The 18,449-nt window shown below is 42.8% G+C and overlaps 2 protein-coding genes across 2 annotated transcripts in view; one reads left to right on the top strand and one right to left on the bottom strand.

Annotated features, from left to right (window-relative positions):
• The first annotated feature begins 34 nt into the window (after window positions 1-34).
• On the top strand, window positions 35-12,253 carry LOC137171762 (proto-oncogene Wnt-3). The gene is made up of 4 exons (XM_067575868.1): window positions 35-119; window positions 4,993-5,234; window positions 8,630-8,895; window positions 11,718-12,253. The coding sequence occupies exons 2-4, from the start codon at window positions 5,108-5,110 to the stop codon at window positions 12,195-12,197; spliced, it is 873 nt and encodes a 290-aa protein (XP_067431969.1). The 5' UTR covers window positions 35-119; window positions 4,993-5,107; the 3' UTR covers window positions 12,198-12,253.
• A 3,206-nt stretch (window positions 12,254-15,459) lies between these two features.
• LOC137171610 (vesicle-fusing ATPase-like) overlaps window positions 15,460-18,449 on the bottom strand; it is a 30,843-nt gene continuing 27,853 nt past the window's right edge. Inside the window, exon 22 of the mRNA XM_067575632.1 lies at window positions 15,460-17,518. The gene's annotated coding sequence lies outside the window, so the exon portion shown is untranslated. The remainder of the gene's footprint in view (window positions 17,519-18,449) is intronic.

Here is an 18,449-nt window from a genome sequence, read left to right as displayed (position 1 = left end):
ACGTTATAGCAAAACACCGATATTGTTCGGGTAATACGTGCTGTAAAAGCAATGAAAAAAACAGACCTTATTCAACTAAAGCAGCTCTTCTCCACATGAAAGAGGCAGAATGGTTAAAGGTAAAGTAGACATTCATTACAAATCTCTCTGGTAATGCTAATTATCGTTTTACACTTGAGTTACGTTACATTGGAAGCTAACGTTTAGGTCAAATATTTATATACAAGCGAAATTGTTAAAAAAAAAAAAAAAAAAAATCCAGCAGGTGTTTTTAGAACACTTACTACTGTTTTGAAGCCATTTCCAGATTCGTTAAAGATAATTACATCATCCAGTTAAAACATAAATAAACAAACAACAAATAAAACAACAGAATAGATTTAAATAAAGACATTAAAAACAATAAACTCATTGATATTTACAGCCTTCTTATTAGTGCAAGATTTAATGGTCTGTAAGTACTGCTCATATGCTCATATTCTGAATGAAAAATGCTTTTTGTTGGCAAACTTACACTTATGAATATGAAATTTAGATAAGATAACTAACAGATTGATGATGTAAGCTTGTTTCTAGAGAAGACGTTTAAGCTAAAATAATTTCCACATTTAAACCAAACATGGCAGCCAGGAGTGATATACTGTATTTTTCCGTTCCTGTTTTGTGCAACACAAGAAAAACATTTAGCCTATTGTATATTAAAATATACAAAAATATGATTGACATTAAATCAACTTATTAATAACACATTTCACATTTTGGCCATGTCTCTCACAGGATTAGCAAGGAGCAGAGTAAATGCTTAGTGTGATTTTAGTGTAATCATTAATGGCAAAGTGTCAAATGTGTAAAAACAACATGAGATGCAAACTCCAGCGCTATGCTACAGTGCCAGTCAAAAGTTTGGACACACTTTCTCATTCAGGGGAAAGGGAAGGTGTGTCCAAACTTTTGACTGGTACTGTGTATCTAAACTTTTATGGTTGTTAAATGTTAAAATTAAGTAGCTCATATAAAAGCTCTTTTGATCATCATAGGTACAGTGTAACTTAAGAGTACTTTTTGTTGCATCTGTATTGGTGCGTGTGTGGAGATGTCAAGCTTTTGCATGTCATGCTTGAGCAATTTGAGCTACCTTTTCAGTATCTAAATTTACTACACTAAGATAAGGAGTCGGCACTGGGTTTGCCCTGAAACTCAAAGCTGACTTATTTCCCTCCCCTCCTCTAACGATAAACAGTAACTCTGACAAGATATATTGGAGTCTGGTTTGATCACACACAGATCATTGAAGACTCTGTGGAGTACAAATTGATCAAGCTTTTGAGTATAATGATCCTCTTGTTGATTAATGAAGCAAACAGGCTGAGGATTAGCAGTCGTGTTTGTAGATACTTGCATATGGGCCCTGGTCATGAACTTCAAACTGTTTTTGTAGGCCATCAGGCTTAAGGCAGTAAGGTCAGGTGTCATGTTCTCCTCAACAGGTTCAGAGGGTCACCTGGTACTTTTTGTACCTCTGGACATAAGAGGCTGTCACACAAAGAAAGTTCATGTGTGCACAGACATGTGCAACACACCGACCCCTGTAATACAGACCTCCCACAATCTGCAGCTGCAACATATTTCTGATAGTACAAGATTCCCTGACTCACCACAAGCTGAGCGTGCTCACAAACAAAATAAAAACCGAGAGATGCAGTTGAGAAATCCCTGCCATCTCACTTGAGGTCGTAGTAGTGATTTTATTACACTGGGAGTGGTTGAGTCAATAGTTTTTGTTGACAGTGTCACAGTCTTGATTGCGTGAATTTCCACTCTTCAGCAATGTGTGTGGTGGAATCCCTTTGTTTCCTCTGCTTCATTTCTGTGGTTTCCAGCAGCCCATCATACTTTCACATCAGCCCAGTTTATATACCGAGAAAACCCCCAACCAAGCCGTAAACCCCCCCCAGGCCACAAGAGGCCCCATACAGACCTGCCTGGGCATGCACCTGCCAAACCCTGCAGTTCACTGCTGCTCTACTGCTTGTCTCGTCCCCTGCAGCAGATTCCCCCGGCATTCTGCCTCTGTGGAGGTCTCTGCGTCTGTTGCTCCCTCACTCGGTTGAGACACGTTGTTCATGGCTTCTGAGAAGTGAGGCAAAGCAGGCAGGATCAGCATGGCACACATGTGGTCCTCATGCATGCGTCTGCGTGTGTGTCTGTTTGCACGATACGCCTCATAACCCCTCCGGGTTAAGACTCTCATTAGCACCTCGCCAAAAAGATATCCCTTTCATCTCATCTGTCCGTACGGATCAAGTGAGGCACAGCCTTTGCAAACAAAGACAAATAGGCTGGCAGATCCACAGCCTGTAGTCTAAACATGCTATGTCCACCACAAAGTCCCATGCGGTTAGCTAATTGATTCCATCAGAAATCCCAAATTCACTGGCTAAGCCAGAATGTCAGAGTGGCGGGTGAGCTGTTTAGCTGTCCTGAATAGAACTCATAATGTAGAAGAGGTTGGCGCAGCGGCCTGAATGTACAGATATCTTATTGGGACAGGACACATTTTTCTTTGATTTTAATGGCCGATGCTGTTGAGGAGTATGTGACACCAGAGTTCAGATGCTGGCTCTGTGTAAGTCATCATCCACTCCGGTCCATCCCATGGCTGTGAGATTAATGGGCAGTAACCACGCTAGCAGACAGTGTAATTAAGGTCCTTAGTCACTCAGTCACCAGACGGAGTGATGTCAGCAACACTTGAAACACTGTGATGTCGGTGGGATCGGGACTGGCACATGAGCTCATGTGGCTGCCTTCGCTTGGGTAAACTCAAGACAAGAACATGAATGGAGATTGATGAGCACTATTGAATTACTAACTCTGAATGGGAACATCAAATTGGGCAAAACAGCATTTTAAATTTGAATTATTGAGTTGCATATGACAGAGAAGAGACTTGTTTTTCCTTGTGGATAGTAGTATTTGAAAGTTTCTGGATAGTTTATGTAGCTGCGCCATCCTTGATGTACTGTGATCAGATGCGGTGTCTTACTGAAACATCAGAATTGTTTGTTGTGTATCAGTCAGGAAACACATGCCAACAACACACGGGGCTCACCATATATTCCATCAGACCAGCTGTGACAACAAAACAACACAGCCTCATGTCTCAGTGGCTCCTCTGGCAAACCTCGATACCTGTTACAATGCTCACCTGAGATCAAAAACAGTGCATGGGAGGAGAGAGGGTGTCGGGTAGGTGGGGGCAGGGTAGGGAAAGCAAAAGCGCATATGAGCTGTGAACTATCTAAGCGGGGGATTTTTTTTCCCCCTGTGACTTCAAGAGTTTGACTTTTGTGTTGGGGTGGGGCACTGCACCGCACTCATCTGTCAGAGTCAGCGGCTGCTATGATTGGGTTGCGCCCTGCGGGGGTCCTGAGGTCATCCTGAGTGGCGCTCTGATCTGATCGGCGTCAATTGTTCCCCTGTGATCCTCTCATGGCCCTGCAGCGCCACGTTGTCCGTCCAGACTCGAAGTGCTGGAGATTCTGCTCGACACCGGTGAAGCCCTTCTCTTAGAGCGCTGAACAAGCAGCACATCTTCACCTCCCTAACCCTGTAAACACTCCCATCACACGTCTATTGTAAAGCATTCATCCTCTAAGAATGCAGACCTGTACATGTTTGTTTCCTCAGGTAATATACTGTATGCTCAGAAATAAATAAACATGAAATTTGAGTCAGATACCTACAGTAAATGCTGAGCTTCTGGAAGGCACCGTACAGTTTTGTTTGAGCTTGTCACCACAAAAAGCGTGTTAAAACATGGGCATGGCAAACATGTTTTTTTTCTTTCTCTTTTATTTCAAGAAAAATAGAAAGCAATTAAAATTAATTACCTGAATGAAACTATAATGGTTTCTGGCATCACAAGCTGAACTTGGCTGTCTAGTTGTTGTGATTAATCCCTGCTTAGGCACATCTGCACGGGCCTTCTGGTGAGGCAAACAGCTTCAGATATGCTGTTTTTGTCCGTCACTAACGAGCTCAGCTGCATACGCTGTCATTCTTAAAACATCAGCTCCAGAGGAAAACCGCAAATTTATGATGGAACTGCAGAGGCAGGTGTTTTCATATATTTGAAATTATATGAGGGGGCTTTTCCCAAACTAATCAGACAGGTTCTTGTGTGTTATCTGTTAGATCAGCAGATCTGTGTACGCTAACAAGTGGAAACACTTTGAAAAGTCAGTACTAATAGCTTGTATCCCTGCCCTGAAGTGGGCCTATTAGCCTCCCCCTTCTTGGTGAAAAAAAAAAAAGGAGACAAAATAAACAGGAGCTCTTTGTATAAACTACATTAAGCAGATAAGTCAATAAAACACTCAAGTATGAATCACTGTACTGTCAGAGCAACGCTCACATTAAGACCTGAGATTAATGAATACCGAAGCGAAGCAGTCTCCTCTTGTAGAGCAGGTTGCCTTTCAGGGAGGCCTCCCTGGCAGGTCACCATCATTGCTATTGTGGGGTTGAGTTCAGGGAGGGCACAGGCTGAGGCAAGTGCTTCCAATTCCCACATCCTATAAAATTGTAAAAGCACTAGGGCTGGGCATCATTTGAATTTTTTCAATACCTGTGCAGATACGATGTTGCCTCAAGTGCCCGTAAAAGAACTGTAACTACACTGAAATTAACATCATTTTAAATCAGGAAGTATCTGATCAAAGAATGAATTATATTTAATTACCAATCTGACCAGGCATTCAATGTCAATTTATGGCACTTGACAGTTTTTGATAATCCGTGCTACAGACACGTTTCTCTGTGCTGAAATAGTGTTTTGGATCCCAGCCATAAAAAGCACATCGTGAGAAAAAAGTTTTGTTTACTGTAATGTTAGGTGGTGATGTCTGTAGACTACTGAACACACATGCAGATATGTTTCTGGTCCAGCAGGTCTCGCTAAATGATGCTTTCCCTCTCTGTGTGTCGCAGGTCCCTGGCCCTCGGGCAGCAGTACTCATCCCTGGGTTCTCAACCCATCCTGTGCGGCTCTATCCCAGGCCTGGTGCCCAAGCAGCTGCGATTCTGTCGCAACTACATCGAGATCATGCCCAGCGTTGCTGAAGGTGTCAAATTGGGGATCCAGGAATGCCAACACCAGTTTAGGGGCCGCCGATGGAACTGTACCACTATCAAGGACAACCTGGCCATCTTCGGCCCTGTATTAGATAAAGGTACAATTTTTTGTGCTTAATAATAAAAAACCCCAGCTATGAATCTTTACTGCTGCATTTTGTAACGATATACATATGTATCTGAGGTTCACTGTATAAAATAAGTTATGATCTAAATGATCTGTGCCAAACAACACCCAGCTGTAAAAAAGTAGGCTGCACAGCGACGGCTACTGCAAGCTGTTACAAAAACTCTTCATGAAGCATTTTACTGAGTTACCCTAAGGCTTAGCACTGCCTGTTCTTTGGGCTTTTGCTGACAAACGACTAACTAGGGCAATTACAATAATATACACCTTTCCTGGCTGCAGTGAGAAATGAGTGCAGGTACAAGCACTGACACATTATTCCACTTACATCCATCTTTACCTTCACTATTGCATTTGTTTTCGTAGTCGGAGGCTTCTTTTTTCGGTTTTCCTCACCGTGTTTACACTCTCATACATGAAAGGGGGTCAACGCGGTAAATCTATCAACAAAACCTGACAAGTACAGCTGATATACTGGAGACATCCATCAAGCACTTCACACGCAGAATACTAATTGTCAGATTGCTCCACTCTGACTGCGTCTTTTAAACAATCCCGCTGAACCTGACGGTAGCAAACAATACGCACAGGTGTCCCGCTTAAGCACTTGCAGTCCTTAATTATAAATGTAGAAGTTTGTGTGTTGTGAGTGAGGTTGCTGATTGGAAATGAATTACCCTGTGTGTCAGAGGGGAAGGAATCTGGGCAGAAATGGGCAGCATGAGCAGTCCAAGCTCCTCAGTCAAATAAAAGGGAGAGGGGAGGCCAAATGAGATTACAGGCAATAGAAAAGGGCCGGGGGGCTCTGCTCAACCCCTACTGTGCATGAAGACCAGTGCGCGCCTCACACAGTCCAGCTCCCACAGACGCCCCATTCACACGCCCTTTTGACTCTGTCATGAAAACAGGCTGAAAGGGGATCTCTCCAAACCTAGCCCGGGTGTGCACTTTGGGATAGGGAAGCAAAGGAAGGAGGGAAGGAAGAAGAGCCGTCTCACTTTAGGAGTGATGAATGGAAAAAAGTTAGGGAAGGGAGAGAGAGCTACCAACCACCAGCTCCAGCCACCTTAAGCGGCGTGTTGGCCGTGGTGGTGCCGTTGGTGGATGCCTGGAGGAAGTGGGGGGTTGAGGTCCTGTGGTGGGTGGTGGTGTATGGGATTTCAGCTCAGGGTGTTGGCGGAGGGGTGGCTGGAGGGAGAGAGAGAGGGGGTTAGGGAGTTTAGGGAATGCCAGCTCCGGGCAGAGCGGGGCTGTGGGGGCGCGAGTCGCTGGGCCCTTTGTGTGGATAATACAGTGTGACACAAGGGAAACAAAGGCGGATTGATGGGCCCAGCAGGTAGCAGCAGCAGCGCTAGCCTTGGCTAAGAGCCAGAGCTCCAGGGGCCCAGGGCTCACAGGCCCATGTTGTGGAGGGCCCAGCTAGGCTTGCCAGGGTGAGCAGGGATGCCCAACCTGAGGAGTGTGTGTCATCCAATCATACAAGACTGATTGCTTAGATATAATAACATAAAAATATCATATTGTGGGTGTCTTCAGGTTGCATCATTATTTTTCAAATATTACTTAACATAGCTGTGATTTTCAGGATTTTAGTATCTTTTACATCTGTACAATATCACGTGATCCATCTGACCTCTTTTAGGTCAAATTATTAGCACGCATGCACATAGAAATGTCAGAAATATAGACACATAATACATCCCTAGCTCTTTACTTTTATTTATTTTATTTGTTTGTTTGTTTAACAGGGACGGTGCACATTAAGAGAGTTAGCAAAGAGGCTATTTTTCATCTGTAGTCCCTGGACAGATGTTACAGAGTCACCCTTAAAAACAAAATATGAGAATATGAGATTACAAAGTTATTAAGATCATTTATAAGCATGCAGAACAAATAATAAAATGAAGAAAAAAGAATATATTAATGATAATAAAAAAAATCCTTATACTACACTGTCAGGTACTATTGAAAACATGCAACACAGAGGCTCATAATACAAGATATGCAAGACAATAAATACATGAAGATATTAATGTTAATAGAAATGTAGATTGAATAAGACCACATTGAGCTGCATTGTTAGACTGAAACATGCACGGACATAAAAAAGCATGCGCAATATGTAAAATACACAAATCAGTCTGACACAATAAAAGCAAGACCATAAACACATTTACACATTAAAAGAAATGTTTAGCTTTATTAATATTAATGCAACACCACAAATATTAGCTCTTGTTGCCCTGACTTAGCCCTACAGGCAAAAACACAGCAAAACAAGTATTTTTGTTTTGTAGTTTTGCTTACAGACACATTCAGGGTGTGAAATATAACTAGCCTCAAGCTAAACATTGGTAAATTTTGTCTGTGGCATGTAAAGTGGTCTGATTGGGTCTCGAAAGCCTCGTTGCCAGTGAAATCAGGCCAAGGAATTTCTAGCTTTAGTAGCCATTGTGGTCTGCAAAAAACACGGGTTTAATTCTTCGGTTGTGTTCATACACATTTCAAAATTCGGATCATGCAGTCGTGCACGTCTGAAACTCCAGACGCTCTGTTAGGTTCCTGAAATATTGAGCGCCTGCTCGAGACACCTCCCCATACCTGTGTGTGTGCGTGTTTTTGGATGTCTGTAATAGAGCTAGTGGTGTGTAATGGGTGAGCCGTGGTAAGTGTGCTGTGATTGTGAAACAATGGTGTCTGGTTACATAATAAGCTGTTGCCTTCAAAGGAGGCGTAACTCCATCCCTCAGCGTAAAAAAGAAACAGGCCGACTCGCAGTTTCACCTGAAGGCCTTGGGCTCTGAACGGGGACGGGAGGGGGTAGAGGAGTTTGGGAGGGGGTACAGGAGTTTGGGAGGGGGGAGGGTGGGGGGGCGGGGGGGGTGACAACATTCCTGAAACACTATCCAGATGCAAAGCAGCAGCACACCTCAGGGATGACAGGAGGTCACTGAGATCCCACTGAGCATTAGGCCCTCCTGACACAACCACAATGGGCTGATGTCACTGCAGGGACTCTGCTTTGAGGCTCCTTCATGTGTGTCCTGTAGCACTTCCTCATCAGCGACGATAATATGGTCAATACTGTGAATCGTGTTAACATATTATGAAGTAAGAGGGGGGAGATATGTCAGTTTCTATAGGCTTAACTGGCTTTTTACAGTGGCAAATACCAGTGCATGAAAGTGCCTCCTCAAAGATGAAATGTGTTAAAAGGTTATCGCCTGAAGGTATCCCTTTCAATACTTCTGTCTGGATGTTGGCAGTAGTAACGATGGCTCTTGTCCATGTTTAACTCATGATTGACACACTTTCAATGTCTCCCTTTTTCTCTCTGCCTTTTTGTCTGTCATCTGTCTCTCTCAGCAACTAGAGAGTCAGCGTTTGTCCACGCTATAGCCTCAGCGGGCGTTGCGTTTGCAGTGACGCGGTCCTGCGCTGAGGGCACGTCCACCATGTGCGGCTGTGACTCCCACCACAAGGGGCCTCCAGGGGAGGGCTGGAAATGGGGTGGCTGCAGTGAGGATGCAGAGTTCGGGGTGCTGGTGTCCAGGGAGTTCGCCGACGCCAGAGAGAACCGTCCAGACGCCCGCTCGGCGATGAACCGACACAACAACGAAGCAGGACGCACGGTAAACACATTTAGACACATTCTGTGCCTTTCTAGGTTTCTTTAATCCATATCACACACTGGCCAAAAGTATTTAGACACCCAAGCATTACGTGCATATGAGATAGAGAAACATCTCGTTTGTAATCGCCTCTTCTCTTCTGGGAAGGCCTTCGATAAGATGTCAGGACCTGGCTGCAGGGATTCACTCACCTTCAACCACAAGAGCATTAGTGATGGTTGAAGCTGATAAAGGCAGATCCAGTTGGATGGGGTTAAGGTTAGAGCTCTGCACAGCCATTCACCAAAAGACCATTCCCTTATGGAGCTGGCTTTGTGCACAGGAGCATTGTCACATTGAAACAGGAAAGGATCAAACTGTTTTTAGTGTATGCTGTAGAATTAAATGGGACATATCATGTTTTTTTGTGATTTTCTATTATTTTTATGTTATGATGTTGGATGTAAGATGTTAAACATAGTCAGAAGTCTCAAGCTTGAGGTGAACGTATTTAAAAATGCTCCCTGAAAGACAAAACCCAGGGCGTTAACCTGCTCTGAATGCTGTGTAAGTTACCTCTGCTTTCTCCTTGTGATGGCATCAGATTGTTGACGCACACCCAACAGCCGTCCGTTGGTAGACTTTGTTGCTAAGGTTGTTTCTAAAGTTGTCCACTCACATATTTCGGATCATATTTGGGCTCAAACGTGTCACTGAGAAGTTTCCATTTTAAGTAAAGGACGAGAAAAAGAAGCATAAATACTACAACTATAGTAGTAAATACTGCAAATCATGCAAAGATATTCCAGTAGTGCCCCAGAACTGGAAACGTGCATAATACATCCACTTTAAGATATCTTTTGATTGGAATTCAGTAGCTAAGCCTAAACAATGAAAAACAGCCCCAGGCCTACATACCTTTGGCCTTGTGGTGCACATATTGATTAGTGTGAGACTAAACTGATCAGACCTCATTGTCTCTGTGATTCAGTTTAGAGTTTAATAGTTAAAAGATGTGCTGAATAATAATAATAGGACCGACTATAAGATAGAGGTAAGCTCTGTTGCTGAACACATTTTATACAGCAGGATGCAAACTATACTATAAATTAGCATAGCGAAGGGTACAAACTGAGAACGGAGGAGAGTAAACAATGGACAATGACCTGACTGTTTTGTAACAGCAGTGGATTTATCCAGGAAACATTACTTTTTGGGATTACTAATTGTTCATATGACAGGCAGGGATTTGGTATTTGACATTTCTGAGTTTCCACCTGAAAGTGATCACTTGACATTGAATGACTGGTTAATTACTCATTTAAGCAACACCCTCCCCCCGCCGCCTTTGCCCCTACATCTCGCCTTTCATGCTTTGCATCCCAATGAAAAATTCCCTGACAGTCAAATAACCCGAGTGAGTTGAGGGGGAAAAGAAGGAAATCAGCTCAGACTTAAAACATCACTGGTTGCTGTCACCGCCGGGAGAAAATAGGCTCCCCGGCTGCTCGCTGAGGGGCAAATGGAGGGACCACACGGCAACAAGACAAGCCCTTTGATCTGAGCGCACAGGAGCGACGAGAGAGACCACAGGAGCTGTACAGCTAACTGAACAGCAGTCCTCTCCTCTCTCCTCTCTCCTCACCACCTGGCCCTCTCACGCTCCCTCCTTCAGCCCCGAGGGCCTCTGGGATTTGATGTTGGCATGACAAGCTAACAGTGTGATGTCACTAGTCGATCCACTCCTCCACCCTTACTCCCCCACCCCCCACCCCCCTCCTTCTCCAAACCCAGAGGTGCCACAGCCACCTGCCTTCCGCCCCAGCTGGGGGAATTCTGCAGCTAAATATAGCTGTTGAATTAAAGCACAACAAAATCAAAACACAAAGGTAAAATATGCCCCGTGGCTGCACACTCATGATGTGAGCCGGTGACTTCAGAGGGAATTAGCAGCAGCGCAGTGCCTCTGTTCTTCACAGCTGCATGACACTTAAATAAAATGCAGCCAGTGGCGTATTGTTTTTCTTGGCCTGCTCTGTGAGTCTTTAGTGGTTTTGTTAGTCTGCATTACTGAATTTCCTGTAAATTTCTGACCATAAAATCCCAGCAGATCTCATTTTGTGGTGACTGACTCGACTGCCCCACAAGCACTGCAGCAAGCACATTTTTTAGTTAATTAAAGGAATACTCCGCCGAAAATCGGTCTTTTGGGTATCAACCACTCATCACCTGTCGCCACTGAATAGTTTGACGCACGCTTCTTCGCGGAGCACGGCGGCCGAGGTCACAGCTTGAATTCACAGCAGTTACGATGGTGAGACGTGGTGAAAAAGTGTCAAAAAACATCAGGAGAAGTGAAGTTTTTATTCATTTATAAGATAAGTGAAGATTGTTTGGAACATATTAAACAGATGGATCCACAGCGGAGGAGTGGGTTACACCGCAGCAATGGTTTGAGAAGTTTCTGTGGACATTTTGACACTTTTTTTTTGTCATGACGCCATTTGAATCTGTTGTAACTGCTGTGAATCCAAGCTGATGGAGCTTCAGATCCACTTTTCAAAGCCTGATCTACTACATCTTTATACTAAAGAGAGATTTTTACTGAAGTGATACTTTAAGACAATTGGAGAAAAGGTTGCCAGGTTGATAAATAGCTGCTTTTTAGTGTAGTGTAGTTTGATTCTCTTTAGGATTGGAGATGTTCAAATGACCAGAAATGATTTTACCAAGTTTTATACACTTTTATTCAACAATGCAAGATAATAAAACAGCTAAAGTTTAGAACTGGTTTTGTTTTTTCTTACAAAGTGAACATAAAGTGTGTTTTCTGTGTTTCTCAGACCATCCTCGACCACATGCACCTGCGCTGTAAATGTCACGGTCTGTCAGGAAGCTGTGAGGTGAAGACATGTTGGTGGGCGCAGCCGGACTTCCGCATGCTGGGCGACTACCTGAAGGACAAGTACGACAGCGCGTCAGAGATGGTGGTGGAGAAGCACCGCGAGTCTCGCGGCTGGGTGGAGACACTGCGAGTCAAGTACAACTTCTTCAAACACCCCACCGAGCGCGACCTGGTCTACTACGAGGGCTCACCCAACTTCTGCGAGCCCAACCCTGAGACCGGCTCCTTCGGGACGCGCGACCGCGTCTGCAACGTGTCGTCGCACGGCATCGAGGGCTGCGACCTGCTGTGCTGCGGCCGCGGCCACAACACCCGGACTGAGAAACGCAAAGAGAAGTGCCACTGCATCTTCCACTGGTGCTGCTACGTCAGCTGTCAGGAGTGCGTGCGCGTTTATGACGTGCACACATGCAAGTGAGAGAAGCGTGTGCACTCAGACAAACAGACTGCTGGACTACAAGTGCTGCCACCCCCCCCCCCGCCCCAAACACCCCCCCCCACCCATCCTCAACACCCCCTCGGCTCCTGCACGGCTTCCCTGCTGCCTCAAACACAGATCTGCATCCCCACATAAGAACATTCATCTGCACACACACTCAGGCCACATCAGTAATAGATACCCTGCACTAGGATCTCCAAACCACTACACCAGTGTCCATATCTGACTGATCATCTGGTCTCACGGGGGAAACCCCCCCCACCCCCCCCCCCCGGTTCCTCTCCCTGCAGCATTGGGCCACAGCTCCCTCACCTCACCTCACCTGTCCCCTCCCCCCCTTGTCTTTATTTATTTCCCCCCTTCATGCCAACACAATGTTTGTGGCATGTACAGTAACACTTTTTACCTGTGAGATTAATGCAGTAAACAAAACAAAAAAACACAAAACAACAACAAAAAAAAAAACTTTCAGACTCTTTTTGCTTTTGAATAAAAAAAAAAGCATCTTCTAACTAACACCTCACTTCTCCAGCTAGTCTGGCTGGTTTACCTTTTTTTTTTTTGTTTTTTTTTTTGTTTTGTTTTTTAAACTAAACCAACCTCTACATCGTCACTTAGTGGTGAGTGATAGTTAACACGTCGGCAGCCCCAGGAAACCATCACTTTGTAACTACTGAACTGAACTGAAAACAGCAGGAGGGCATTGGAAGTGCCCACAGTCCTGTCTCTGTAAACTACTGAGCTGATGAAATCCTCAGTGTTGCTACTCCCCTGCTGACTGACTCTTACTGCACCAGTCGACCGGGAAGCCTGGAAGATATATGCTACAGCCTGATTTTATAGCCCTGCATTTCTGAAATATTACCATTGGGCTGGGACTGGAGGTATGCAGGAGGGGGCATGTGTGTGAACAAGCATGCTCATTCCATTAACTAACAACCCCTACATATGTACATGTATGCACTATTCAGTTACACATGACTCCAGGTGGTCTAAATTTGCGCGTTGTTGATGCGAGCAAATTCTTCTGCATTGCAAGCTAGCAGTTCTTATGAATGATGACTTTGTTCCCTCATTAAGGCATGATGAACCTGTAAATTACTCATGATTTCCACAGGTGTGACGCAAGACCGTTAATCATTATTCAAACTTTTTTTATTTTTTTTTTTTATTTTATGAGTGTTGACCAGAAGAGAGGTAGCGTTCAAATGATTATGTGTATGTGAGTGAGTAGAAGATCATTTATGAATGTAAGCATCAGATTTGAGTCGAGCTTCAGCATGTTTTAATATTAATTCTGATCTCAGGAGCAAAAAGTGATTATTGGGAGATCTTTTTTTTTTTTTTTTTTTTTTTTTTTTTAAATCTAACACATGCATTCATCAGGTCCATCTTAAGAGACTTTTTTTAAAAGGCAAATATTTCTTTTATCACTGTAAAAGAAGAAGAAAAAAAAAAAAAGAAGAAGAAGAAGGAAAAAGGGGACATGTGACGACATGTGGAGACCAGAGGGCAGAGTATGATCTGACTGGCTCTCACATCCTCTCTTCCTTCTCTCTCTCTCTCTCTCTCTCCATACTTTTCTCCCTCAGTTGGACAGTTGAGGTTTTAAAGAAGCCTGATTTATGAACTTGTATTCTTGTCAGTACACCCGCCCCCGCCCCCCCCCCTCAAAAAAAACACCCCTCTGCCTCGCTGTTTTGGTTTTGGGAGATATTGGAAAAACAATATACTGTAATTTACTCAAAATATTTTTTTTTTTTATAATGCAGAAGCAGGGCTGTCAGCCTCTCGAGTTGGCTCCGACTTGCGATTTTTAACAAGAGGAAACGGTTTTAAGATCACTGAGGAAAATAGTTGTGATTTCTGGGTGGACAGAAAAGACTTCCAGCTCATGTAGATTCTTGAATTCTGACTCCGAGAACATTAAGCAGGAGGAGGTTTTTGGGAAACGTCATCGAGAGCCCGGTGATTTATGTGTGCAAGATGTGAATGTGTGTGTGTGTGACGGCTGCCAGTGACAAACAGAAGTGTGTGTGTGTGTGTGGGATGGATGGATGGATGGATGGATGGCAGGCTGGCTCTTCACAGTGGTGGAACAAAACTCTTGAGAAGGTTTCCACACAACATGTTCTGACAGTCCCACCTGCTTCCTATTAATTATATTCAACAACAAAAATACAAGTTACCCCGTAGTGTATAGGCTGTCCTCTCTTTGTGACATAGCTTAGCATTTGCGTCATCTTCTACACAGCCCTCCCTACCTGGGCCTACCTTTCTGTGTTCAGTGTCCCCCCCTCCTCTCCCCCCCAAACTCCCCGACTCCCCCCTCCCCCTTCCCCTCCCCTCCCTTCCCCCGCTATATCCAAAGTTTTGTACAAATGTTTTAAAGTGAATAATTCCCTTTTTATTTTATAATCGTAAATGTTATGTTTTTATAAATATTATTTATTATACAATGTATATATCTGTATGACTGAACTAAGATTATATATTTGAAGAACAAAACTGTCTCGTGCTTTTGCTTCTTTGCCTTTTTTGACGTTCACACAAACTTTCTTCTGAAGTGAACTCCAGACTGTGACTGTAAACTATGATCAGATATTTCATCACAGATCTATTAATCACTTCCAAAGTTGTATCACATATGGTACGAGATTGATCCCATTAAAATCTTGTGATATTCCATATTTTTCTTATTGTCAACAAATCCCATGAAAAGACCAACAATGATCTGCTGACAAGTATCGTCTGTTTATGTCTAATCTGATCAAGTTTATTCCTTTGCTGTCTATTAGAAACACCAGAGCTCCAAACGTGTGTTAATCCGCAGCTAAAAATAGTCCCCAAAAACTACTATTTACTCCAGTTTGACTAATATTTCATTAAAAACTACAGGACCCAGCTGCTTTAGGAAAGTACTGAGCCCTAAACATAATAAAAATGATATATTTATGACCCATTTTCAATGTTTTTAATCAATTTTGTCATAAATGTCAAACAGATGCGCTTGAGGCTGACAGACTAATACACTATTGGTTTTGGTCTTTTCATGGGACTTATTAACAGTAAGAAATATATCAAATAACACATTAAATGAAGCATCAATATGTAATAGTATTGAAGAATGAACCTGCTATATACAGTAGTTACATTTTACTGGTTATAATTTATGATGAGAGGATCCAGATGAGGCGACACAATCATCCAGGACATGTTGGACATATAGAAATATAGAATCTAGGATACATATTATCCACTTTTATTGCATTAGTTTGCAATGTGTTTACAAAAAGGTGAAAAGTCAACATTCTTGAGTTACAAACAGACAGAAATACAAACGTCACAGCTAATAACTCACTATCACTGGATTGTTTTTATTTATTTTCACTTGTTTAAAAAAACAAATACAGAAGAAGAAGACCACAAGCACGGTTATGAGGAAGATGATACATGAAACAACATGTTTGATACTTTGGGTTACAATCATCACAGACTGGATCCAGAAACCTGCATCCAACGGTTTTACTGTCATTGTAGCCGACACACGTGTAGCTACTCGGTAAATGTTTGGCATGCAGTGTTTTCTCGCCCAACAAAGATGATTTGGAGGTTAAAGGACAGATGCACATTTCTTAAAGTGTGTCTTAAAACAACTCACATGTACAATTAAACCATTCTAGGTTGCTGTACTCATTCCTCTCGTCCATACTGGGCCTGAAGAGATGATTTCAATATAAATGATGGGGGACAAACCTCCTGCTGTACATGACAACGTATGAGGGAACAGCTCTCAAAGTCGGAGCTCCGTCTCGGAAACTCGAGGCACCTCGACTTCACCGAGAAGTCAAGACGAGAAATAAACATGAAATCAAAACCTTGAAATGGTAAAATATCAACTGAAGGACATGTAGTCATTTTCTCTGCCTAAAAAAGAGTCGTGAAACGATTTCGAGCTCTGAATTCTGACTATTTCAACTTGGAAGTTTCCGACCTCAGACTCGAATGGAACGCACCACAGAGTTTTAGTCAGAAAGCTAACATGCGGCTTCAGCAGTCAGTGTTGGTGAAATCAAAGCCGGTATTTTCCAAACTCAACCACAGCTCAGTGGAGGAAACACTGAAGCTGGGAAACAATAGGAGGGAATTTTTGCGCTAAAACAGATTCAACTTTGACAGATACCCACTCGATTTGGCAAATTCAGCCTCACATCAGCTTGAAGTTGAACTCGAGCATGAATCTTTGCACGAAACAACTGTGGACTTTGTTCCCCAGCTCTTACGTTAGAATTTTTAATGTTCTGTTTCGACGTACATTTGGGCAACGTGAGTGTTAATTTTAATGTTTTTAAGTAAGATAGAATGTGAACTTATTCTTTAACCGCCAACGTCTGTGTAGCTTCCTTCATGAGATGCCAAATTTCTCATAATTATGAGTCTAAAATCTAATGATTTTGGTATAATCGTAATTATAAGAAGAATAAAAAACAAACAGTATTGGTTTCTATAGAGACGCTAAATTGAGAGATGTTTTTCTGGGACAACTTGGGCAGTTTCCACTAAATGATGAAGGCCTGAATATTCCTCTGTGGATTTTATACTATACATCAAACCGTCTGGGCTGAAAGCAGCGTACACATTTCTCAAGCAGCAGAAGTCCCTCGTGTGTGAGATAACTTCCCTTTAAAATGTTTGGCGGTCATTCATTTTATTATAAAGTCCAGATACTTCAGTGTTTCTTATTAGTAATAGAATTAATTTATTCATAAAATTAAAAAAAAAGGTCTGATACAAGCAAGTAAACAACATGATAGGAACAAATCTTTAAGTCACAGAGCCACCAGTCCTGGAATGATCAGATTACAAATCCGTGCACAGAAAATCAGGCCGATATAAACAAACAGTATCTTAATTAGTGTTCGTGCATGCACGTGTACTTGCCGTAGAAGTGTATCTTTCACCTTGACTCTTTTATGTATAAAATCCCAATGGAGTGCTAAAGGGCATCACAAATAGATAACAGCACTGATCTTCAGGAACTGAAATATACACAAATGAACACAGCTCATTTGTCTTAATTTACACTCTTTTTTTTTGTTTTTTTTTGTTTTTTCCACATCGTGCTGAGGAGGAGAGGGTTGCCTGGTTGGCTGCTGCAGTGCAGAGAGAAGCACGCAGAGCTTCAGGGATGGGAAGGAAGGATGCAGAGAGAGAGAGAGAGAGAGCGAGAGAAAGAGATGGAAACTATCTCTCGCTTGCTTCCTTCTGCCAGCCTCTTTCAGGCTTCCGTTCCTCAGCAACTGAGTGAAGAGAGACAAATAAAAGTGAGAAGAGACAGGCAGGCAAAGGAGACATGCTGCCACAAGAGAGCACCTGTCTAGTCGACCTATTTTTATGCACTCTGTGCGCTAACTGTACCATAAGTCTCCGAGGCTGTGATGAGAAGCAAAGCTCTCGCTGCAAGTTGAAAAGTTGTTCAAGTTTTGGGTTTTTCCATCACCCAGGGCAGCCCGTCCCGCTGGGGTGCGACTCACAAAGCAGGATTAGCGAGATAGCCTGATAACTGGTGTGTTATGAAATATATTCTGATATTTAGCTCGTTATTAACCTGCATAAATGTATCATATAACTAAACTGAATATTTATTTTTTATGTACAGATTGAAATAAGAACTATAGAGGTAAAGGGTAATATTTACAGTTATATTTAACTTTCTAATCCTGTTTTGTGAGACTTTGCACTGACACTGACTGTGATTATCTACATGGGACTCTCATTATGCTCAGAATTTAACAATCTATATTCTCTATAGACAGCCAGAGATATCCAGATAATAACAAGATGAAAGCAATAGTTAATAATTATTTTAGGGGAATTTATTTGTGATTTGCTTTCTTGCTTAGAGTTAGATGAGAAGATTGACACCACTCTCTTATCTGTCGGTTAAATATGAAGCTACAGCCAACAGCCGGCTAGCTTAGCTTAGCATAAAGACTGGAAGCGGGGGGAAACCGCTAGCCTAGCTATCTAAAGATAACAAAATACACCACATCACAGTACGTAGCACCTCTAAAGCTCACTGATTATCTCCTTTGTTCTATCCATACAAAAAACGAGATGTTAAAACAACATGTTGCAGTTTTTTTTTTAGGGGCTGAGTCTGAGTTTTTACACTTTAGTTTTTGTACGCTGAGCTGTTTGCGTGCTAAGCTAAGCTAACTGTCTCCCGGC

This window comes from Thunnus thynnus, chromosome 20, assembly GCF_963924715.1.
Source record: "Thunnus thynnus chromosome 20, fThuThy2.1, whole genome shotgun sequence".
In the NCBI taxonomy this organism is placed as follows: Eukaryota; Metazoa; Chordata; class Actinopteri; order Scombriformes; family Scombridae; genus Thunnus; species Thunnus thynnus.
The sequence above is the reverse complement of the archived record's forward strand: the minus strand, read 5'-3'. Positions and strand labels throughout refer to the sequence as shown.